The 25403-nt window shown below is 43.7% G+C and overlaps 1 protein-coding gene across 2 annotated transcripts in view; it reads right to left on the reverse strand.

Annotated features, from left to right (window-relative positions):
• CCDC80 (coiled-coil domain containing 80) overlaps positions 1-17703 on the reverse strand; it is a 39103-nt gene extending 21400 nt beyond the window's left edge. Inside the window, exons 1-7 of one of the 2 annotated variants that reach the window (XM_083611821.1) lie at positions 16940-17703; positions 14565-16432; positions 7681-7837; positions 5291-5427; positions 4154-4302; positions 2283-2386; positions 1177-1293 (exon numbers count right to left, since the gene is read on the reverse strand). In XM_083611821.1, the coding sequence (XP_083467947.1) occupies positions 1196-1293; positions 2283-2386; positions 4154-4302; positions 5291-5427; positions 7681-7837; positions 14565-16421 (2502 nt within the window). In that variant the 5' untranslated portion in view covers positions 16422-16432; positions 16940-17703 and the 3' untranslated portion in view covers positions 1177-1195. The remainder of the gene's footprint in view (positions 1-1176; positions 1294-2282; positions 2387-4153; positions 4303-5290; positions 5428-7680; positions 7838-14564; positions 16433-16939) is intronic. The other variant, XM_083611820.1, reaches the window with a different exon arrangement.
• Between the last annotated feature and the right edge of the window lie 7700 nt (positions 17704-25403).

Here is a 25403-nt window from a genome sequence, read left to right on the forward strand (position 1 = left end):
CTCACTGTGGGCTGAAAGTGTATCCACTAGGATCTCGTTTCCTCAGTGCTCAAATTCTTTGGCTTTCCAGTGGCCTTGGGAAGCAAACGGGGCTCCATTTCTATTCTTGGATATGTGTGGGATGCAGGTTAATAAGGGGAGTGTGTGTTTTTGGTTTAAAAGGGAGTGCCATTGAGCTCCTCTAGTTCAGTTGAACTACTCGTGTTTATGTAACTGAGTTTTTCCAACTGGGAGAGAATTGTGCCAGCTTGTGGTATCTCATTGCTTCCCCCCACCCCTTTCACTGCATGTAGTGCCCTGAATTATTTTCTCCTTATATTGAATTATAGCATGAAAGACTTGAGGAAGTACGATAATTTTGTATGTTGCCCGTTTTTTCAGTTGTTACATATTGTTAATCTAGCTGGTAACTTTAAACATACTGTGTGTGGGTGGGTGTGGGTGTGTGTGCGCTTCTCCAGAGGTTTTGAGGTATTATGTTTGAAGAGGAAATATCAACCTACGCAGAAGTCATGGGGGCCGTGCCTTACCATCCCTATGCATGCTGACCACACTGTGACCCAATCTCATTGAGTCTTCTACTCATGTTAAACTGAATGCAGCCAGAAGCCCTCTTCAGTTCTTCCTGGCTCAACATAGGAAGGTCAGGGACCAAGCAAGTGGGATAGGGACTTTGGCAGCAAGGTCAGTATGCACAGTGTGCCCTATTTCCTGTTAGGGCATAACGCCTGAAGAAGACTACAGCTGAGGAAGGCTGTTTGTTTTTTGTCCTCCTGGCTTCAGGAAACTTCCAAGGCAACTTAATAATAATGTTGGATAAATACAGAACATAATAAATTAAGTTTAAACAATCACTGTAGGGGCATGCTTTTCATACATCTGTTTGCCCACTAAAACAAACTATGGGAAGTTCCACAGTGGGAAGTTTCTTAAAACAATTTCTCAAGTGTTGTTACTGGGATACTGCATGTTCCATGATTTGCGCAAGATAGGACTGTGCTGTAGCTTCATGTGTGACTCTCATTCACGTTCTATGGCCTTTCTTGCAGCCACAACTCAAGACCCATTTGAGAACAACTTCTGAAAATAAACTTACAATAATATGCATTCTACTTTTTAAAATAATAATAATTGTGATACATCATACAGGTGTATGGCTCAGAATGATAGGCACACACAGAGCTGTCTTACAAACTCAAAATAATTTCTCACCATTGATTGGATACAATTCCAGCATTCCACCAATATCTTCTCCCACACCTAACAGCTTGAGGACAGTTATGTGACGCAGACCTGTTAAAACAAGAAGGGTGTCAAAGACTGATGCAAGCTTTTTCTACTAAGTGAAAGGCAAACATTAATGTACTGCAAAATGTCAATACATTCTCAGATGTACACCCACCCACAATTCTATAAGCTCAAAATACAGGAGGCTGACATGCAGTTTCTTTAGGAACATTGCATAGATTTGCCCAAATCTATGGATGGAAGATGCTCTTTGCTAATGGTTTTAGAAGGCTACAGAGGAACCATGATCAGGCTAAAATTGCGGGGAGGTTATAGATTTCCTCCTACCTTCCCCACTCCCAATAATTTGAGCACAGATTCTAAACTTAGAAACTGTTATTTTACAGCGATCAAAGAAGGTACTAAAGAATCACTTGATTCAAGCAGTCCACAAGGATTTGAGGAGGCTCATTCCCTGCTATGTCTTGACAAAACAGATGTTGGAGGCTAGCCTGATGTCTGCTTTAGACTACAACCACCATCAGCCCCAAAACATCTGGAGGACACCAGGTTGGCACAGGCTCTTACAGGCAATGAAATGCTGAATGCCACTCAATTAGGTCTGCGATTGTATGCCCAGTTCTCATGCACTATGCATGTGGAGGCTGCCAACTTCTTCTACTTGATCACATAGACAATCTCTCCATGCCAGCACTAGACATTTTTGCTGGCATGCAAAGCTCTTCAAATGATCAGACTGGTACATGTTCCAAACCTTGCACAGAGTGCACACAAGCAATTTTTGGCAGCCGTCACATCCAGGTTGCCATGGGTAAAATTGCTTTTAGATGCACCCCCTCATACTATACATCCCATGAAAAGAACAGGATTGCTGTAGCAAATGGTACTATCCAAATGTATAGGGTTATGAGTAGTTAATAAGCTAAATCTGGCCCATGTGCTTGAAGGTCCTCACCCTGGTGCAAAGGACTTCAAAAACAAACAAAACCAAGAGTAGTTAATAGCTTGAAAGCAAGCATATGGAATACACTCACCAAAATTGCAGGCTTGCCCTGTAAGGGCTGCAAGCTGCTGTGAATATGCCCAGTCTTCATCATTGGCAGCAGATATCACTAGCAACCTTCTCCTCCATCGGAATCTGGAATGAGAATAGGTGGAGAAAATCTATTCACAAAGATTATTTCAAACTGAATTTAGTCCTATTGGTTCTAGTGGGTATCAGATTTAAGTTGTGTGGATCCAACAGACTGCAAACATGAGGAAGCAATTGTGCTCAAATGTCTTTGAAATGCCATTTTAGGTTTCAGGTTATTCTGTTCTGCTGTCAAAATTTCAAGTTTTTTTCCTAGGCAGGCAGAACTAATGTAAATGAAACACTTTATTCCATTTGAGCTTCCCCACACCTCTCCTTTGAAGATCACCTTCCATTGCTTTATTCAGGAAAGTGAATGAGTGTGGGTTATTTTGTACATTAAAAAACAGAAGAGCCAAAGCTAACTATATAGAGAGAAATGTACAGAGTAACATGTGCCGTTTCAAAGCAGGAAATGGTCTCTTAAACAGCTACAGATGTCTTACATATGGAACCTCTGCGCTCCTGTTTATACCTACCGGTATCTTCCTGACCTTTCCCTTTCCCTTCTTTAACAGTATGTGTGCTCCCTCTCCTTCCTCCCCCAATTCATTAAACCTGACAATCCCTTAGTCATTTTATTAGTTGTTACCACATAGTCCTATGCATGGTTAGGTAAAGATAAAGGGACCCCTGACCATTAGGTCCAGTCGTGGCCGACTCTGGGGTTGTGGCGTTCATCTCGCTTTATTGGCCGAGGGAGCCGGCGTACAGCTTCCGGGTCATGTGGCCAGCATGACTAAGCCGCTTCTGGCGAACCAGAGCAGCGCACGGAAACGCCGTTTACCTTCCCGCCAGAGTGGTACCTATTTATCTACTTGCACTTTGACATGCTTTCGAACTGCTAGGTTGGCAGGAGCTGGGACCGAGCAACGGGAGCTCACCCCGTCGCGGGGATTCAAACCGCCGACCTTCTGATCGGCAAGTCCTGGGCTCTGTGGTTTAATCCCACCGAAATCAATGGTACGTGCTCTCAAGCATGTGTGTTTAGAACTGGAGTCTGAGACTGGGTTCTCTAACTTGAGACAAATTAGGAGCCTGCCTCTCTGAAGCTGGAGGGTTTTCTCTCCCCGCCCCCCCCCGGCACCACCGGTTGTTCACTTTGCTGGGACTTGACATGCAAATTAAGAACAATCAACATCATTATTTTGAATGCTTTTCCCAGAGAAGCAATGGCTGAGAAATTATGCTGCTGCCTGCTGTTTCATTCAGGGGGAGAGGTAATTATAGAAAACAAATTAGTACTGCCAATGCTCATAGAAAATGAGAGGTCTCTCTCCATTACAATCAGTGAATGCCCATTTTGTAGGGGTGGAGGTGAGGATAATAAACATGATGTTTGGAGATATTTCCATTTATAAATGTTCTTATAAGTGGTTATTTCTAAATGTACTTCCCTCACTCTGTGCTCAGTTTTAATTATTAGGTATCTAACTTTAATTACTAGATATTTAATTGCAAACAAAATTGTGTGGTTTCCCCATTGGTAGAAACGTAGGGTTGTATCCAATGCTAGTCTTACTATGAATAAACCTACTGAAGTGAATGAACATGACTTAGGTCTATTAATTTCAGTGGATATTCGTTGGAAACAATAAACAGGTCTGAACTCAACCACCTCTCTGTTTTGGAATTAACTACTACGAAGATGATTGCGAGTTTTTGACCAGAGTAATCAGTTAATGGAAAATACATGTTCAACAAGTGCTTAATATTAAACCAATTTGCATTATTAAAGAGCTCTCATAGCCACAGGTGGGCTTTAGGAAATACCTGGACAAAAAGTTTTCCAGGGACTGTTTCTTGTCATCTTTGCAGGTAATGCCGTCACGTTTCTGCTTTTCCATATCTTTGAGACGTGATTGGAAGGTGTCAATCAAATCAAAAACAGACTTCATTGCTATGGGCACTTCATAGTATTGCTGTGAAAGGAAACATTGAGAAACGGTTTGATTGCAAACAAATCTCTTAGTCTCTGCTTTCCCACTGAAAGTTAATGGCCAATGTCATTATACTGTCAGCTTCATTCTTCCTGACAGATTAATACTGACGGGTCTCAGACATGGTTGAAAGCATGTGAGCGAAGCAGGTCTGGTTCTGGTCGGGGAATTCTGTGTCTGCCATTTTGAGTTCCATGATGAAATAAAAGTCGAGTATATGCAAATAAAGTCATGTTCATGCTACTGAAGATTTTTATAGTGAGTGCCTTCTGTCACTTTGCAGGATCATTCTGTGGTAGGAGCTGAATGCCATGAAGGAATGGATGAATCTGTAAGTTTTGGTTTCTCGTTCATCCAATCTTTAATTCAATTCACCACATTTCTGTAGCAACTTGCATTTTAGAAAATCTTCATGAAATTCCTCAGTATTTTAGTGTTAGTTTCTCCATATATATATATATATATATATATATATATATATATATATATATATTTGTATCCAGTTTTGACTGCATTTTTGTAAGCATTTCCTGATAATATAATGCACTATTGTATATTATTTACCCTCATTTATGCATTTTTGTGCAGACTTTCTCCAAATATGCACTTTTGTAAACATGTTTTGGTTCAGGAACTGCATTACAATATTCGGAGAAGTGCAGATTTTGAAGGATTATTATGTTGGGCTTTTATATTGGTTCAATAAGTGTGAATTAGGTAGTTTCTTATTAAAATGCAACCAAAATCAAATTATTCCTCCATTCCTAATGCCACGACCTGTAAGCATACAAGTGAGCATTTCCCCACCAAAATCCCTGATTCCTACCATCTGGATTTGGGTTCCATGATTCCTACCATCTGCAACTTCTTTTGCCTCTTCAGGTACTAGCACAGTTTTTTGTTCCACTCTGTCCTGAGTCATCCCCACTCATGAATCTCTCCTGCCCCAGGCTAATATACTTCTCCCTACCTTGGCCCTCATATCAGTGTCAGTTAGCACCATGAAGAAGTCATTGTATGTCATTCCATATTCTCTCCTCAGCTCATTGATGAGACGCTGGTCCACGAGGTCTTCATCCTCTATCGCTTTCATGGGCTTCTCATTGTCTTTAAAGGAAAACAACATGGAGATTAGTGCCTAATCTCAAACAAGCCTAAATCACTTTTGAACAGCAAGGGAGGGAAAGTTCTTCCATTCACCTTCTGTTCAGACTTACCCACCAAATCATACTGATTTAGTCTTTTCGACAGGGAAGTGAGTAAAGTTTTTAAAAAACATTACTTCTTCCTAAACAAGGATTTTGAGCACCATTCATATATGAAGCTGCTAATGCAAAACAGCCCAAATAATAGAAGGGAGACCAGTGAGAACCTTGACACCATCAACCCAGAGACATAATGTTAGATACTTAGGTTGCAGCCCTGTACCCATTTTCCTGGTGTTAGGTGTCACTGAACTCATTGGATCTTATTTCTGAATTGATTTGTATAGAATTGTGCTGTTTGTCAGTACAAAACTTACATCAATCAAGGGTGTATAAAGTGTTTACTTCCTTAAGGTTTTGGTTTCTTTAGGGTGCGTAAGTCCATGGAAGGCTAGACTACACAAATCACTTTTATAAGGCTTCTGTACAATATGCAAGTTAATGCCACAAGATGAAACCAAACAGAGTAGGTCAAAAAGCCAACCAGAAATGCCATGGGGGGGGGGGGAGAGAGAATTGGTGAGAGATTTCATGGGATGGGGGTGCTAAATTCCAGGATCTATTTTAAGCTTCTGCTGTTCCCTATTCAAAGTTGGTATTTCAACACTTTAAACTAATTGAGGCCAAGTATGCTTGTTTGTTTATGTTTACACAGCAGTGCAGCTCTTGCCCGTGAATAAGATATCAAAAAACTTTTTTATCTGTATAAAGCATCCTCATCATTCATTCTTTCTCAGACCCTCACAACCTGAAAAAAGAACTCCAGTGGTGTAATTCTCCCCTGCAAAGAGGAACACCCAAAGAGCAGCCCAAATCCAATACTTGGAAACATTAGGAAATCAGTGTGTTTTGAAACATTATGATTACGAAGAAAGGCTGCATCTGTAACAGCCTACATTTATGCAATTTCAAAAGCATTCAACGGTAGCCCAAATCTGCGTTTACAGCTAAATATCAATTTCTGCACTATTTCATGCACTCCTATGTAAACAGGAACACTTAAGAGCACGTGAATCTTTAGGTTACCATCTAAACTATTCAGATAAATGAGGTTATACTGCAATTAAACTATCAAACTTTCCAAGGACTCATGACAAATGAACTTTGCCTCGATGTGAATTTTATTAGTTTATCGTTATTGTTGTATTGGTTTCATACAAAACCAATCAAACATGTCTTATAAAACTTTATAAAATTGTCATTGTTTCACAGCAAGAATGTAAGGTTCACTGAATGACAAGTGTGAACACAAGGACAAAGGTCAATTACTTCTTTTTTTAACACTAGCCAGTCAGGTTTGTGTGTGTTAGATAATATGAGCCTATAACCAAAGACCTGCAAAATAAGCTGGACACTGAGCATATGAGCAGAATCAAAAACCCTGTTTAAGTGTTCATCTTTATTCTGTCCATGGGTCACACATGCACCCCCCTCCTCAACTGAGAGTGGGAAGGTCTGAAGGGGATTGTAAGCACATTCTTCTGAATGGGCTTACGGTCCCCCCTGTGGCTAGGAACCTACATCACAGAGGGCTCTTGGTCACAGGAAAGCCAAATGCCATGTTTAGTTGAATGCATCTTCAGAACTTTCCACTCATGACAAGGTCAGAGGTGGAGGGGGCCATGTGGACAGCCCAGTAGCCGCTCTAGGAATAATTAAACACCTGAAAGGGGCTATTATACAAAGATCTGGAGATAGGAGATGTTCCTAGTCTTGAACCAAATGACTTCCTGGCTTATGGCATGGCAAGGTCACAATTCTCTGCTTTCTGCCGTTTCACTGACTTGACAGACCAGCACAGTGATGCTCCAATTATTTGAACTTTTTGCCATGGAAAACCAAACAGGGGAAACAGTGGCGTAGCGTGGGTTGTCAGCACCCGGGGCAAGGCAAGTAATTTGCGCCCCCTAACCGTGGATTTGCGTCCCCTAACCCTAACCCCCAGATGTTGCACCCGGTGCGGCCGGCCCCCCTGCACCCCCCACGCTACGCCACTGGGGGGAAATACCAACTATGCAAATACAAAGGGTGGGAGAGGGAAGAACCATATTACCACAAAGGGACTCTCAGGGTTTTTGATTTCTTTTTTTTAAAAAACAGCACTAGTTCCATGCCTCTATTGCCTAGAAAGAAAGGAAAGAAAAGAATTTTCAACCTAGCTGGAAGTGGTCGATCTTCATGCGGCTATTGTTCACGGTGCCAGAGATGGTGATCACTGAGATTTTTCTAGTTGCCATTTTGCAAAAGCTCTCCAGATACTCATCTCTCTGTTGCACATACATGGTGCTGTCAAGCTTGGGAGTTGTGATCAGCTAAGAAGATGACAGAGAACAGAAGGTTTAGGTTGTTGGTTTTTGAACCGTGTTAGTATCAGAAGTCATACATAGATAATACTCCCAGGGTATTCACAACAACTCGTAGACAATGGGCTGTATATAATGCTAGCCCTACTCAGAGTAGACCAAATAATGAGCCTAAGTTGCTCCTTAATTTCAATGGGCCTCCTCTGAGTAGGACTAGCACTGGATGTAGCCCTGAGGCCTGGCCTACATAATATATTTGCCAGAGGGATCTGCTTCTGTCCTCCCATCTAGAATGTTTAATGCAACTCTCAGCTTCCCATATGAGTCAGAGCTAATTACATACACTTTTATCCAAAGCTGCACTTATGCATGTGTGTGGCCATACCCTCCCCAGCAAAAAAGTCCCCCCAAAACACTCTAGAGCAGAGGTTTTCAACCTTTTTGGGCCCACGGCTCCCTTGACCAACTACATTCTTTCTGCGGCACCCCTATGCGCTTAGGAACCCAGTTATGTCACCCCTTGCCTGCAGAGCTGGCACCCCCTCACCCCTTTTCAAACACCCTCCTTGGGGAGTGTTCCCTCAGCCTCCTCTCCCCTCTCCTTGAGAGTCCTCTGGGCAGCCACAGGTGCTTCCATTGGTCTCCGAGCTGCCCCCCCAGCCCCAAAGAGAGGGGCCTCCTTACACTGCCCCACAGGGGGACTGGGAAGCACCCTCTGGCCAGCCCCAAAGGCACTATTCGCCTGAGGAGCTTGTAGCCAGGACTGCCACAATGAACAGTGGGAGGCAGAGATGAGAGAGGGCATCAGAGGAGGGAGAGAAGGAAAGGGGTACAGAGGCTAGTGTTGCCTGTGGCACCCCTGACCATCATCAAGGCACCCGAGGGTTGAAAACCACTGCTCTAGAGTGTCCCCTGATCCCTCAAGGCCAGTTTTCAGGGGGGAGTGCCCTCCACCCTCTGCACAGTAGAATATTTGTCTCCAAGCCAGAGGGAGTTTTTCTGCCGCTGCTGTATGTCAGTGATGGCTTCCAAAAGGGATGACAAAATTATCTATGCTGATCACCTAGCAAGTGCAATGCCTACCCCAGCCCCCAGATTTCCTATGTAAAACAATTAAACAATGCCTTAAAGATGTTGCAAATAAGGATAGGGTGTGTTATACGTGGCTGTTTAAGTACACAGTGGAAGCCGCGGGGAGTGGGGGAGGTCTTTCAGAAAACTATTAACTGAGGTAAACCCTAACAACATATGTCACAATCACCTATCTGCTACCAAACCACATTCAGGGTTGGTGTATTGATTTACAAAGCCCTGAACAACTTGGGTTCAGGATACCTCAGAGATCACCTGAACACATCTATCCCAGCTCAGTCACTGAGATCATCTGCAGGAGCATCTTTGCTCCTTTCCTGTGTTGGTGAGGCTCGTTTGACAACAAGAAACTGAGCCTTGTGTCATTAGCCCAGTCCTGTGGAACTCCCTGCCCATAGAGATTCAGCAGGCACCTTCTGTGCCAACTTTTAAAGGCCTGCTGAAAACTTCCTGTACCACTGGGTATGCAGGCAATTCAGAGTACACCCCCACACAATGATCGAATGTTGATTGTTTTTAATTTGTTTTGCTTTTAAATTACTTTTAACTTTTTCTGGTTATATTGTTTGGTTTTATGTTGTAAACCGCTGTGATACAGCTTTATGTTGCAGTGGTATGTAAACATATTTTTTTTATAAAGAAAGAAAATTAGCTTTTTGCATTATGTGGCAACTTACTGCAGGCCAGAAATTCCAGGGGGAAATAGCCACTGCTTAACCTTTGAGAAACACCACAGTCTCCTCACTGGGAACACCCTCGCTTGTGTGCTTGTGCTAAGCCAGTTCGATATGGTAATGCACTATCAACCTTTTGCAACTGGAACTTTAGATAAAAGTGGTGACTGGTTTTAATTTCTCACGGGGCAGCAAACCAACGGTGTTTGCCTTTTATTTACATAGGACTGGATCAGATTGTAGTGCACTGCCAGAAACTTGGCTGTTGATTGGGAACGCACTCAGGCATGAGGAATCGCAGGCCAGGATCTGAGTAATGCCTGAGGGGTCTATTTAATTATCATTCCTAAAGGCTCTCTAAGCAATTGCACCATGGTCAGGCAAAGGTCAGTATCCAGAAGGCAGCCAATAGCACAGAACATGGAAATGGACTTGAATGGACAGGAACAGAAGAAACAAAATGAACAGGGTTTGGGCAGCTAAAGACTGATGAAGTCAAGGATTACCTTGATTACAGCCAACAAAGGCCAGAGGCCATTTTGTGACAACACCGCCTTAAAATTCCTGAACTTTCATAGTTTCCTTGAACTTCTAGAGGTATGAAGTGGAAGCTTCTGCCTCCAGGCTTGAAGTCGCCAAATTCAAGCCTCAGAACTGCCACTGCTTCATACACACTCAGCCCTTAGCAAGAGATCCAATATAATGGGTCAGATCTAGACTTAGTCATATTGAAGTACAGATCCATTAATAAGAATTTATTATTTATACCCCGCCCATATGGCTGGGTTTCAGTGGGGCTTAAATTAGCCATGATTATCTTAAGTCCCATTGATTTCAATACATCTATGGCTAAGTCTGATCCAACCCAACAATTATTTACATTTATATCCTACCTTCCCTCCAGGCAGGAGCAGTCAGGAAGTGTGGGGGCTGTCCCATGGACTTAGCCTCCTGGTGCCATTTTGCCACTGCATACCGAGCCAGTGTGGACACAGAGTAGCAGTGAGGTCCGGGTGGTGCACATGCAATCTGGTAGCAGCACCAGATTGTTTCTGCTAGTGCACCCACACCACCCCAAACTTGCTACTGCCCTACAGTACCCTATACCATCTTGATAAGTGGTGCTGGGAGATCAGGTCTGCAGTGCCACCCTTCCTTGGTTCAAGTTGGGTAGTCTCTCATTACAACACAAACAAAATTGTATTTCTCTCCAGGTTCCTACCTCAAATGTGATAGCAGGAGATTATTTGTTGCTTACACCTACCATGTTTTTTTTGTTTTGTTTTGTTTTTTTAAAAGGCTAAATACTGCAGCTGAAGACCCTGATTTTAGACCAGGGCCACAGCACTGGGAGAGTTAAGCTCCCCCCCCCCCGCACCGTTGCTCCCTGCTCCATAGTAATCCCAATTTCCCCTACTCACATTGAGCAGCTGTTTTGTAAGCAAATACTTGTATATTTCACTCTTTTTAAAAAATGTGGGGAGGCCTGTTCATGCAGGGGGTTAATTTCAGTATATGTTATACATGCAGACTGGCTGCATCCTCTGTGGGGATGAACTCAGGTTTTCAGACTGCACTTCCACACCGCAGAGTAGCAAACAAAAGCATCGTAACTGAGCCAAAACAGATGGGCCTGAAGCAAAACCACAGACACAAACAGTAGGTGGAAGTCAGGAAGTCAAAGCCAGTGATAAGTCTAGATTTCAGAGTTGGCTCTTGCTTCCATTTCTTTAACAGGACCTTGAATGTCTCCATACCATTAAAAAGTTTATCTTGCAGATTTCTACAAATCTGGCTGCTGCTGACGTCACAGGAACAGGCCAAGATATAGCAAACAGATGAAGACATTATGTCCTGGTCAGTTGGCATCTCTTCTCTGCTTTGATCAAGGACTTTCCCTAAATCTAAACGACCATAACCTGCTAAGTATTAGGACTTCACTTTTAAAGAATCAAAGTCAAACTATGAAGATTAGGTTCCATTTTCTAATCTGCTACACTTTGAAAAGAAAGAGTGATTCCTTTGGTTGAAGCAATGCTAGAAAGAAAGTTGTCTGTAAATTCACAATACACTGAAAGCACCTCTAAGGCACAAGGCTCTCTCTACCTGCCCCCTACCCCCTAAAACGTTGCTTGGATATTTTCATATTTAAGTGGTCTAAACAGTTTGCAAAGTAAATCAATAATAATAAAAAATGTATGGTTGGTGCTGCATTTGAAAACAAGGCTTATATTTTAAATCCACTCATGCTTCATTAAGAGGCAAATTCATGTATGGGACGATAATCAGGGCTTTCACTGGTGGAATAGACCTCAGTACCCAACACATGCTAAGAAATCATAGTCGTGGATGTACCTGATTTTGACCACCTGGACAGTGGCTCTGCTTTGCAATGTTTCTCTGTAGGCATCTTAAGAGCAATATGAGAGCATTCGTCTCATCTACTTATAGTGTCAGTGCAATCTGCTTTTTATATGCTCAGCCAGTAAAGCATGAGACTCTGTATCTCAGGGTCGTGGGTTCCAGCCCCACGTTGGGCAAAAGATTCCTGTGTTGCAGGCGGTTGGACTAGATGACCCTCGTGGTCCCTTCAAACTCTACAATTCTATATCTCTGCTTATCCCGTTAACTCTCATCCTGACCTCACCCTGTCCTGCCACTAATTTCTTTCCATGAAAGTTAGCACCTCATTAAAGGCACACAAACACTCCTGTATGTATTCCTTATACCGGAAATGATGCTTCATCAGGGCATAACCTGCCATTGCTCTGCTGTAAACTTTGCTTTAAAACTTTTTTTTTTTGTACATGCTGCTTAATTCCTTTTTGCAAGCAACAGAGAAAGCTGACCTTGCACAACCCAGGTATTATTCTTATTATCATTATCATTATCACAATTAATCAACCAATTAATTAATTAAGATCTGGGAGAAGCATTCACCCTCAAAATGAAAGAACTCAAGCAGTTATTTATACCAAAGAGCTAAGCAGGTTAATACAGTGGTACCTCGGGTTAAGTACTTAATTCGTTCCGGAAGTCTGTTCTTAACCTGAAACTGTTCTTAACCTGAAGCACCACTTTAGCTAATGGGGCCTCCTGCTGCCGCCGCGCCTCCGGAGCCCGATTTCTGTTCTCATCCTGAAGCAAAATTCTTAACCTGAAGCACGATTTCTGGGTTAGCGGAGTCTGTAACCTGAAGCGTATGTAACCTGAAGCGTATGTAACCTGAGGTACCACTGTATGCAGAAATGCAGAAGGAAAACACACTAAGGCTGCAATCCTATGCCCTTGGAGTAAATCCTATTGAACTAAGTGGAATTTACTTCTCAGCTAACATGCCCTAGGTATGTGCTGTAAAGCTGAAAACATGTACACACTTACCTGGACGTAAGCCACATTGCAACCAAGTTGCATTTACTTCTCAGTAAGCATTCAGAGGAATATGACACGCACACAAAAATAAGGAACTTTTCTTTACCAAAGGCTATGGGCCACACATTATATTGCATGGTTTCCTAATCATTATACTTTGTGGCAAACAAAACAAATGTTGTACACTTAAAAGATGTAATGTAGATGCTTTTTGTTTCACAGAGATTACTGTGTATGAAAAATGTGGCCTATGAAGGGTGTCTGAATTGTCACACTATGCCTTCAAGCTGAATTCCTCCTGCCAAGGAAAACATCTGAGCATATTGCTTTGTGTCCTCTGTCAAAGGATTTCAGAGAGGAGCCGTCTAATAATATGTGAAGTTATTAAATTCTGGAGATGCAAAGCCACGTTGTGCTGCTTTTAAGGTTCAGAAGCTCATCACAAGCTGTTCTACTTGAGAGAAAGGCAACTCTGTGCATCTCACCAACAACTTTGTAAGGGATATGTTTGCAAATGCATTATGTTCCTGCCCAGGAAAAGTGCCAAAAACAGTTGGCTTGGTTCTGAAACCCAGAAGTTATCAACATTACTGTGAACAGATGTCGACTGGAAGAGCTATGAGTTCAAATATATATGAAAACAGTGACAACGCAACCATGCTGAACGTAGCACATCCTTATTTGGATTTCTTTTAAGCCCTGGACTAGCAAAATACAGATTCTACCATCTTCACCTCCCCAGTTATAGGTTTCTGGCAGCTTCTGCATATGATTGAGAAAGGTTGCATTATATGCCCTATGAGACTTATAAGGCATACATCACATTATTAGGCTTCATGCCTTTGGAATATGCCCAGGACAGACTAAAGATCATTTGGCAGAGGTGGAGAAACTGTGGCCCTCCAGATGTCACCAAACTCCATCATTAGTCCCATCCATCATGGGCTATGGTCAGATATGAGATAGTCCAACAACATCTGGAGAGCCATGGGTTCGTCTTCCCTGTCATGTGATGGTGATACTGAACAGTGTTTCAGGGCCACAGTCCAGCAGTTTTAATCTGTCAGGGGCCATCTGCTGACTGTGGGAGGAGTTGAAGTCAACAGTGGGTGGGGCCACCCTCTTTCTCTTCCTCTCTCTAGTGTGGGAGGAACAGATCACTCTTGACACAGGTCTGAAATGACTGCTTGCAGAGGGATCCTGAAATCAGGCCAAGGGCTGCATAAAACTGGGCTGACATTGAGTCCTACCTTCCAGCAGGATTTGTCAATTTCTTTTCAACTCACTCTGGTATCACCTGCTTTCCCCAGAAAGCAGTTAGGGGCGAAGAGATGCCACCAGAGCAAGTGAGGCGTTTTAAATAAAGAAAAATGGGCACCCAAGGCTTTCAGGAGACAGAAGTGTGTGATGGTTGCCTGCTTTGGCTGCTACACACAAAGGTAGACAGAGGGCCTCAGTAAGAAACTTCCAGTGCAATTGTACTCAGAGTAAGTCCTATGTAATTCAATGGGGATTACTCCCAGGTAAGTGGGGTTAGGATTGCAGCCTAACTTGTGAACTGACCTCAAGTGATGCATGGCCATGTATAATCCACTTACCAGGAGACGTCTTCTGCCTTCAAATAAATCCAAAAGTGTTGTCACAGATTTCCTGGGGGTTTGCGTGAAAGGCTTGGCATTGGACTTCAGGACTCCCTCGCTGTCCGCTTTGCTTCCTTTCTTGTTTTTCTTGTTGCGCTCTTTCTCTTGCTTGTTTTTCTTTTCAGCTTTGTCCTTCTTGGCCTGTTTCTCATTTTTCTTCTCTGATCTTTCTTTCTTCTTCTTCTCAGGTTTATCTAAGCGGTCATGTTTCCTTGGATCTTTCCCTTTCTTTGGCGGGATATGTCCCGCCGGAACATTTTCCTCTAAGCGAGGAACAGCAGGCTGCCCTGAGTCGTATTTATCCTCGTATTCATTGCTCAGTATTTTCTCTTGGGCTTTCTTTTTAGGTGGTTTGCTTTTAGCAGGCTTGTGCTGGCCTGCTGTGACACTGGAACCTCGACTGTTATAGTCCTTCCGGTCTGTGCGGTTGTCTCTGTATCGTCCGGCACTTGCCCTCGTGGGATGCGCCAAGGTGGTTGTTGGGACCTCTGAATGGGTGTCATAATGAGTGGCTTTGCTGGGTCTCCTTGTGGTGGTCTGTTGCCTCTGTGTGTGGGCTGGATTCCTTTCTCTGCGATTCTCTTTCCATACAGGGGAGGAGAAACTCTCTGTCACCCGAGCGTCAGTCACCTCAGGAGCTGTGGGAAGCAAGGTGTGTGATTTTGTGGTCCAAGTTCTCTGTGTAGTAGGCACAGTGGTGGTGGTGGTGGTTGTAGGCCTGCTTGCTATTGTCATCGTTCTGGTGATTGGCCTGAGAGTTGTGGGAGGAAGAGTCGGCGCCCTAGTTGGAGGGGGAGACAGTGTGGTTGTCGAAAACTTCTTCACAGTTTTAACCCGTGTTGGCTGCACAATGCTTTTCCTTGTTTCTTCTTTCCTAGGTCCTGGTTGGACATGTCCACCACCCGGTGTTGCCCTAGTGACACTAGCACCATTGTTGCCTTCCTCAACAACCCGGCCCTCTGTCCCAGCAGCTTTGCATTTCTGGATGAAGCCTTTTTGCCTTATTTTCTCAATTTTCCTGATGGGACTCTGGTCAATGACTTCATATATGGCCTCCAGCCTAACTGGATAAGGGTATCGTTCCTCTACTTGCAATGTCTTCTTCAGCAGCACCATGCCAAATTTGCCCTTCTCCAGCTTCAGAAAGTTCATGAGTTTGGAAATGAGGCTGGGATCCAGAGGTTGTTCCAGGATTTTCCCTTCCGTGGTTATCTTCCTGACTGTCCCTGCCTCTTCACCCTCCTCGTGGAACAAGACAATCTGCTGGACATGCCTCTCGGCCAGTTCACAATAGACATCATCCTTCAAAAGGCTCATCATGAGCCGGTAATAGCCATCAGAGGCATGAGGAGCAGAGATAATCCAGACTCTGTTCTTCCCAGCAAAGCTAGCCAGAATGTTGGGGGAACTAGACCCAGATGGGAAACGCACTGTGCGCGATCGAAACGCAGTGGATGGCCCTTCATCCTTAACCATTTCCACCCTAGGTCTTTGTGTCAGCCGTACTTTAGTCCCACCAGTCTTCACCTGGGCACGGGAGTCATCTTCTAGCGGGACTGCTTGTGGCCTTTTTGGTTCCAAAGAATCCCTTTTGACAAGAGGACGTTGAGGAAACCTCCCAGAAGGGCTTAAAAGTCTGTGGGACACCTCAGCTCTCCTCGTCTGTGAAGCTGATTTGCTACTGCCCCTGTAGGCCAGAGGTACTTTCCTAACTCCATGCCTCCCTCTGTCAGCTTGCCTCAGTGGCTTTTCCACGCCACACACTAGCCACGCAGCCCACAACACAGTTAAACTTACAACCGGTGCCCACTTCATTGTGGGATTGACTTTAAAAATAAAATAAGATGGGGACAAGTGTTAATGACCATACTGGGTATTCATATAGACTGCAAAAACACTTTCATTCCTGAGAAATTTTCCTAATCTTTCTTAGACGCTTTGAACTTCCTTCAACATTTCTGAGAATCAGCACCCTCCAAATTTGCCCCCTTTTCCCATTTTAGATGGAACTCCACTCTTAACATAGGCACGAATATATAGAGAACAGCACTCTCTAGCTTCTCTCTCTCAAAGAAGGGAGATTGGCCAGCTTGCGTATCAGATTAGGACGATTTGCCGCTATCTTTATGGTGTTCACATTGGAGCAGTGTGGAAATTTCATTTCAAGAAGACATAGTCTTAAACAGAAACGACTGAGAGAATCAGCAATGGACAACTGGGATCTGTTCAAACATCTGCCTCCGCACATGCATCTGTCTACACATTTAATACACATATGCATACACAAATGTCAGCTTGTCCCTCAAAAGTAGCAGAGCAGTGTCAAAACTTACCCTTCCGGGAAACTCTCCTTTCCAGAAGTGATTCTCTCGGAGCCTTCTTTTAGACTGATGGCTTTGCCATGTAGATCTGCTGTAGGCAGCTTGGCAGTTTTTCTGCTACACAAAACGGGCTCCAGGCAAGGTCCAGTTCACGATGGCTCCCTTCCCTCCTGGCTTTCCCCTTTCTTTCTCTTTTCACTTTCTTCACCAAGCTGGGTGCAATGAAAGGGATTTTTCTAAAGGGTCTTTGCTTTTCTCCATCTATCCGCAGTTCTGACTCCCCCCCCCCTTTTCTTTTCAGGAGGCAGCCACAGAGAGGCACATTTCTCTGATGTTAGAATTGCTGCAAATGCTGGAGCTCTGTGCTCTTTCCCCCTCTTTTTAGAGTCCCACAAACTTCCCCATCAATGCCCTCCTCCTCCTTCTCCTCCGTGGAGTGCAGCTCCTTTGTCTCTCTCCAGAGAGCCAAAGCATCAAGGCTAATAGATTTTCCAGGCAAAATTCAAACAGTCGCACAAATGTGATACTGAGGAAAGAGTTTCTCCTCACCTTGCTCTCCTTTCCTAATCTTCCCTCTCCCTATCCTCTATTTTTCCTCCTCCTACCCCCTCCCCACCTCCAAAAACCACTTTTTTGGATCTCCTCCCAGAAATGTCAGGATAACTTCAGGCCAGCTCCAACCCAAACTGAAACAACAGTTTCAGCCACTGGAAATAAGAGAGGCAGAGGGAGCTTCGGTTTAACAGATCAACAGAACATTGCCTCCTTTCCCCACTTCCGCACACTTTTGAAGGAGAGAGGAGGGAGGGTTTTTTTTGGGGGGGGGAGCAGCTGAAATGTTACACATCACCATCATCAATCACTTTTTGGAACAGGGTGGTTGAGACCTTAACTCTTTCAGCACTTTTGGCTCCATTGCTGAATCTCCCTCCTCTGTCCTTTCATGTTTGAAAAGTGGACTCACGGCTTAAAAAAACTAAGTAACATATTGTCCTCACCTCACCTATGTTCAAAAGAATGTCAGTTTTTCAAAGACAAAAACACGTTGCTTTCTTTATGTCTTTTTTTTAAAAGTATATTGCTTTCTTTTCCTGAGAAGTAACACTAGATCACTCGGTTTGTTTTTTTAAACAAATTTCCCTTTCCAGATTGTTTTGTGGAAATGCAGGCCTCATGTTTGGCTTGCAGACCCTACAAGGCAAAGCTGTGTTGTGTACATGGAACTTTTCATACTTCAATATGACACTCTGTAGATTTCAGGCATGGGCTGTGCGCACACTACAGGCTTAAAATGCAACTAGATCATTATTTGATTCAATGGCAAGATTGACACAGGATAGGCATGTACAGTGGTACCTCAGGTTACATATGCTTCAGGTTACATACGCTTCAGGTTAAAGACTCCGCTAACCCAGAAATAGTGCTTTAGGTTAAGAACTTTGCTTCAGGATGAGAACAGAAATCGGGCTCCGGCGGCGCAGCAGCAGCAGGAGGCCCCATTAGCTAAAGTGGTGCTTCAGGTTAAGAACAGTTTCAGGTTAAGTACGGACCTCCGGAACAAATTAAATACTTAACCTGAGGTACCACTGTATTGTGTGGCTGACAGTGTGCGAGCATTACTTCCCAAACTAGCAGCAGGAGCACACTGGGTGCAGTGCAAACGGGAGCATGGACACAGTCAGAGTATGCACTTTATTGCATTTATAACCTGCCTGTCCTTCAAAGAGCTCAAGGTGGGATGCGTGGCTCCACCTCCCATTTTACCCTCACAACAATCCTGTGAGGCAGGTTAGGTCCAAGGTCAACCACTGAATGGTCATGGCTAAGTGATATGAACATGGTTCTTTGTGATCCCAGTCCAATATGTTATGCACATAGAGTGGGGGACACAAAGTCACTGGCTTCACCCTTCTGGATGTGTACAAGCTCACACAAGTATAAACTGCACATATAATGCCCATTCTTGATCTTCAGTCACACATACAGAGTGTATGCACACACAATGTGTACTGGCTGTTTCAGAGGTTATGCACACGTCAGTCTCATCCACACATTACATTTTGGGGGCACACTTTTGTTCTAAGACTCCTAGCTGCACAGGGTGGCAATATCTATTCTGACTGCAGTATGAAAGTAAAGAGATAAGCTCCCTTTCCCTGAGTGCTGCCTTCTCAGTAAGAATCTTCCCCTTGCCTGAAATTAATTAAGGAAAAAGAAGATGTATAACTGGTATGTAAAATGTAAAGGTAAAGGATTCCTGTACGGTTAGGTCCAGTCAAAGGCGACTATAGGGTTGTGGCGCTCATCTTGCTTTCAGGCTGAGGGAACTGGTATTTGTCCACAGACAGCTTTCCGGGTCATGTGGCCAGCATGTCTAAACTGCTTCCGGTGCAACAGAATACCGTGACAGAAACCAGAGCACATGGAAACGCTGTTTGGTATGTATTAAGTGACTCTCTAATTTGGCCCAAAGGCATCATTCAGTGCATAGCCTCACATTTCTCACACTGCATCTCCTGAAGTTTACTATGACCAGTTGATGAAATATAGTAGGACAGTTATGCTTTTGTAGTACCTTTAACCCAAATGTAGTATCTTTAACCCAAATGTAGTATATTTAACCCAAATGTCATCTTCGCTTTTAAATCATGTCACAGCCACATTACACATTTAAAGCTCATGACTGTAAACTGCCCTGAGATCCTTGAATAAAGAGCAGTATAGAAATTTAGTAAATGAATAAAATTAAATAATAAATGGGTGATGGTACCTGGAGAGGATGGACTGCAAGAAGATCAAACCTATCCATTCTTAAGGAAATCAGCCCTGAGTGCTCACTGGAAGGACAGATCCTGAAGCTGAGGCTCCAATACTTTGGCCACCTCATGAGAAGAAAAGACTCCCTGGAAAAGACCCTGATGCTGGGGAAAATGGAGGGCACAAAGAGAAGGGGAGACAGAGGACGAGATGGTAGGACAGTGTTCTTGAAGCTACCAACATGAGTTTGACCAAACTGCGGGAGGCAGTGGAAGACAGGAGTGCCTGGCGTGCTCTGGTCCATGGGGTTATGAAGAGTTGGACATGACTAAACGACTAAACAACAACAACATGCTGTTTTATGGTATTGCTGTGAGTCTGGGGTGGGGTGGGGGTTAGGCTGTATGCCCCAGTCCTTTCTAATTCCTGTAGAATTCCATTCTTGAAGTAGCCAGACCAGCTTCTTGGTGATTAATAGCCCTAAGGATGGGCTGTTAGCATAAGAAAAGAAGTTGTTCTGTGCCAGAGGGCAAATGGGTGGGCCCCCTCCCTCACCTGTCTGATACTGAAGAAGACAATAGCCAGAGCTGGGTGTGTGCAAGCTGGAAGCTAGAAGCAGCCAGAGAGGGAGAGCCATGCTTGGTTTCTGCTTGAATCCAAGGCTGAGACCATGGGAGAAGAAAGACCTTCTGACTAAACGACTAAATGACTAAACAACAACAACAACCCAGAGGGGACAAGTTCATTTGTGGAAATGAAGTAGTTGGAGATCTGTCTCAGTTCAGTTAATAATAATAATACATATTCATATCACTGTGTTCAAGAAATGAGAGTGTCCTTTGGATGTAAAGGAAACAGAATCCTCCCCTTCAGGTTGGGTCGCCATTGCCCAAATTCCACCACATATTTTTATGTTACTAAAGGGAATATTCTCTGACCCAACTGAATCATCAGCATTTAATGTATGAAGAAGAGCAATGGTCTGCTGTATAAGCCGTTTCAGATATAGGTCTTTGACATTATATTTTGTAAAGAAAACCTGACAAGATACTATCTAAAATATGGCAGATTCATCTTGCATAGCACATTGTTGCAAATACCTGGGCATTCTTGGCATATGTTCATGCCAAAACAGAAAGTCCTTTTCCACACAGCACAAAGTTAAACTATGGAATTCTCTCCTGCCAGAAGTAGAGATGGAGGATAAAACTATCAGTGGCTATGAGGCACAATGGTTATATTCTACCTCCACTGCTGGAGGCAGGATACCTCTGAATGCCAGTGACTGGGATTCACATGTGGAGAGAGTTTATGTTGTGCTCAGGTTCTCTTTATGGGCTTTCCATAGGCGTCTGTTTGACCACTGTGAGAACAGGATGCTGAACTCAGTGGGCCTCTGGCTAGATCCAGCAGGGCTCTTCTTCTATCTTCTTCTTCCCCGATTTCAGCACCCTTTTTTGTCCACGTTGCTGTACTTGCTGGCATGAGTGCACACGGACATAATTCTTCCTTGGCGTCTGTTTGACATCTGGAAGCATGACGTCAGCCAAGGAGAACAAAATGTCTCTTGGCCAGGGCTGTTAGGAACGTTCGCCACACGTTGAACATGGTGTCTATGAAGGAGATGTAACTGTATGCATAGTTTATCTGTGCAAGGGGGAAAGGGTATCCCTTGCTGCAGAACACAAAGGCATAATAAAATGTGAATCAATGTGGGGGAGCCATTTTTCATTTTAGGAACATGGCTGAAATTTTCAAATCTAGGAACCTAGGCTTCCAACAGCCCAGTCCCCTTGAGTTCAGAGAGCAATCTAACACGGAAGGAACAAACCATTTTGAACTCAGGAAGGCCTTCCAAGTGCACATGCACAGGACTGTGCTGTACATTAGGTAAATCCAAACACTTAACTGGTTTATGAATTGGGCTGAATGGCATACAACTCCGTGGAATCCTTCTTCATTCTGTAATGCTTCTTTATGGTGACATATTGATTTGGCAGTCACAGATATGAACCTCTTTTATAGGGCTGTTCTGTGACCTCTGTCTCTACAGTCACAAAGAGTGCCTCCCATGCCCATACCAGGGCTTCTCTTCTACACGTGTTATAACCCTCTTCAGATATTTGGTATAAATGCATGAGTGGGCTAGACTTGCCCCTAGATGTGCATATGCACCCATCAGCCATGTCCCTCCAAGTGAAGCATGATCAGTGTCTGTATGAAAGGAGACCACATCCTACCAATGCAAGCATATAGGGCACATTACATATGGCAGGAATCCTAATGGACGGTGTCCGATGAAGGCAGTCATGTGGGCATAGTTCATTAATATGTGCATAGCCCCTTAAGATGGATACCGGTCATGCATGGGCCAGGGAGGCATGGCTGGTGCATGTGTTGGCAACTAGCGGGCAGGAGTAGCATGCTGTAATGAAGAAGTCTTAGCTGGTGCAGAAGAGACTTAAGATACAATCGTATCCATGTTTACTTAGGAGTAAAAGAGTATCCAGAGCGTCCAGTGCCGCTGACTCCTACATAAGGGCCCTAGCTCAATGGTAGAACATTTGCCTTGCATGCAGAAAGTCCCAGGTTCACTTCCTGGCATCTCCAGGTGGGACTGGCAAAGATTCCTATCAGAATCCCTGGAGTCCTACTGACAGAAAGTGTAGATTATACTGAGCTGGGTGGATCAATAGTCTGACTCAGTATAAAGCAGTTTCCTATATGTGTTCTTTTGTACTCTTACATAAAAATGTAAGGCTGTCATCACTCTGCAGTTTGTGTGGCCACTAATAATGCGGCAGGTGGCCCAGGTGAGCTGTTTAATGGAAGTGGGGGAGGCACTTCACAGAGCAGTTTGCTGGAGAAGCAACCGCCCCCTTCCATGAAATGCAGCTGCAGCTAGGCTTAATGGAAGGGAGAGGTGTCCCAATGCATATCTAATGTTTTTAAAAAGCACACTTGGTGGCAGCTCCCTTTTATTCCAACGTCTTTAAAAATCACTGACCCAGAAGACCTTTGGGCTGTTACTAAGAGGCAAAGAAAACGTGCTGTAGTCTATTTTGTATAACAAAATTGATACTTTATGGTCGTGGTGAGGGGGATACTGGAAAGGAATTAGTTCAAAAACAACAAAATCATGGCTCAGCCAATGTGGTGCCCCAAACTTGGATGCTGGAATCCAGGAATTATCCTTTTATACTTATATTTTTTCAGTGAACCAACACAGACCTGAGTATTTTAACTGAGTTGCAGCTCCTCACCCCCCGCCAGAAAACCTCTGCTTTTCCTCAGTTGCTTTTCACCCTGTGGGGCTATGGTTGCCTCCAATCCAGACTGTTGATATTTTGTGGGAGGGATTCAAGTGCAGACCAGGAAATGTAGGTTTGTGCAATTAAAGTGAATTAAAGCGCTCTGTTGCCCTAGCACAACCAATCCACTTAAAAGAAAGGGGGTGGGGGGATATCTTTTTGCGGTTAGGAAGGGAAGAGGGAAACGAACTGAAAAGTGTGGAATGAACAATGATTAACGGCAAGACATGTAAACACCCTGCCAGAAAACCAGTATGAATACACAAGGAATGCTTGTTGTAAGATAATATCCCCACAAACAAATCAGAATGACTGCTCAATAAAGACTGTGTACAATCTAACCCCCACAAAAGCTTTGTCCAAGCAAATCAGGATGAACGCTCAACAAATAGGTCGTATGTCCTGTGAGAAAGAAAATAATTGCTGCTACGATAAAAATAACGAGAGTGAAGTTCTGGGCAAAGACTGCAAGCAGAGGAAGGTTTCAGCAACCCCATGCTGGACCTTAATTCAACCCCCATCTGACCCCTTTTTAGCAATTAAGTATGACCTACATTCTGACACATGGATCATGTCTCTATGACATCTAGCTTGCCCAAGGAATAAAAGAATGCAAGCAAGTTAAGCCTTGTCATAAATGTCAGTTGGCTTATTTCCATCAACACTTGCCTCGTAGTGCAAAGACAAGTGTGAAATGAGATGCAGAGAGCACAGGCAATCACTAAGGGAGAGAAGGCACAAATCGCTCATATATTTGTAATTGGCTGTTCATACCATCATCCAGCTGGCTCCTTACAGGTGCTCAAAGATACGTCACAGTGTACATATTGTCTTCTGGAAACCCAGAAGGACTTTGGGTAGCTGAAGCTTTTGGTTGCTACTAACTCAGCTACAAACCTAGACAGCATCTTAAAAAGCAGAGACATCACCTTGCCAACAAAGGTCTGTATAGTTAAAGCTATGGTTTTCCCAGTAGTGATGTATGGAAGTGAGAGCTGGACCATAAAGAAGGCTGATTGCCAAAGAATTGATGCTTTTGAATTATGGTGCTGGAGGAGACTCTTGAGAGTCCCATGGACTGCAAGAAGATCAAACTTATCCATTCTGAAGGAAATCAGTCCTGAGTGCTCACTGGAAGGACAGATCCTGAAGCTGAGGCTCCAATACTCTGGCCACCTCATGAGAAGAGAAGACTCCCTGGAAAAGACCCTGATGCTGGGAAAGATGGAGGGCACAAGGAGAAGGGGATGACAGAGGACGAGATGGTTGGACAGTGTTCTCGAAGCTACCAGCATGAGTTTGACCAAACTGCGGGAGGCAGTGGAAGACAAGAGTGCCTGGCGTGCTCTGATCCAAGGGGTCACGAAGAGTCGGACATGACTAAACAACAACAACTCAGCTACTGTATTTGCAAATACCTCTGCAGCATTCACTGGGCCATTTGGCACCCCAAATCAGCTAGATGTGACTAGATGTGGAGCCTTCTCCATGTGAAAATACTCTGGGCCGCTTCACAGGTTACTGAATCAACAACATGTTTATAGACGGTATGCATTCATGTGTAACATGCGAGACAGCTACACATTCATTCATTATTGGCTGTGCCAGTAAAGGAAACTGTGTGTGAACTTAGTCCCTGCAGCTTTATAATCAACCAATCAACTGCATTTCTTTCATGTCCTTCTTCCAAAGTGAGCAAACAAACAAACAAACAAACAAACAAACAAACAATAAAGCAATACAATTAAAGTAAAGCCAAAACATATTTTAAAACATCTGAACACATTTTTAAAAACAGTCGCACACCCTCACAGTTAACGAAGTAACGGTTGCCAGGAACAGTCTCTTTCAGCCATCAAATGTCTGAGTTTTTAACTTCTGAATGTTATTAATAATAAGGAAAGTCATACACAACACATGGGGAAGGTATTCCACAAAGGGGGAACCACCACCCTTTCTGAGGTCAGCATCAACTGGGCAGTGTCCAGTGATGGCACCACCAGCAGTTGCTCATAGATGGTTGCTAGATAGATACCTAGTGTGCACATTATAAAACAACAATGAAGACTGACATTGATCACTACTGCATCAGGATATACTGATATGGGCCAGTGTAAGATCCAATATTTGTAGTGCTTAGAACAGGGGTAACTAACCCTTTTCAGGCTGACCCAAGACCACTGACCCATTACCAACTTTCCAGGAGCTTAATGTCAAAGTGGGTGTGGCCTAATTCAAAATGTCTTATCCATTTGCCCCATTAAATCCACTGAGCACCACACCCTTTCCCTAATTTCTTATTAATTTCCACTTCATTCCAAAGACCGTATTAATTTCCACTCCATTTTTCCATGTCAAACTTCTTATTGGTTTCACTCCTTCCTCCTTTACTTGCATATTAACTTCCA

Source organism: Podarcis filfolensis, assembly GCF_964270895.1.
Source record: "Podarcis filfolensis genome assembly, chromosome: 4".
In the NCBI taxonomy this organism is placed as follows: Eukaryota; Metazoa; Chordata; class Lepidosauria; order Squamata; family Lacertidae; genus Podarcis; species Podarcis filfolensis.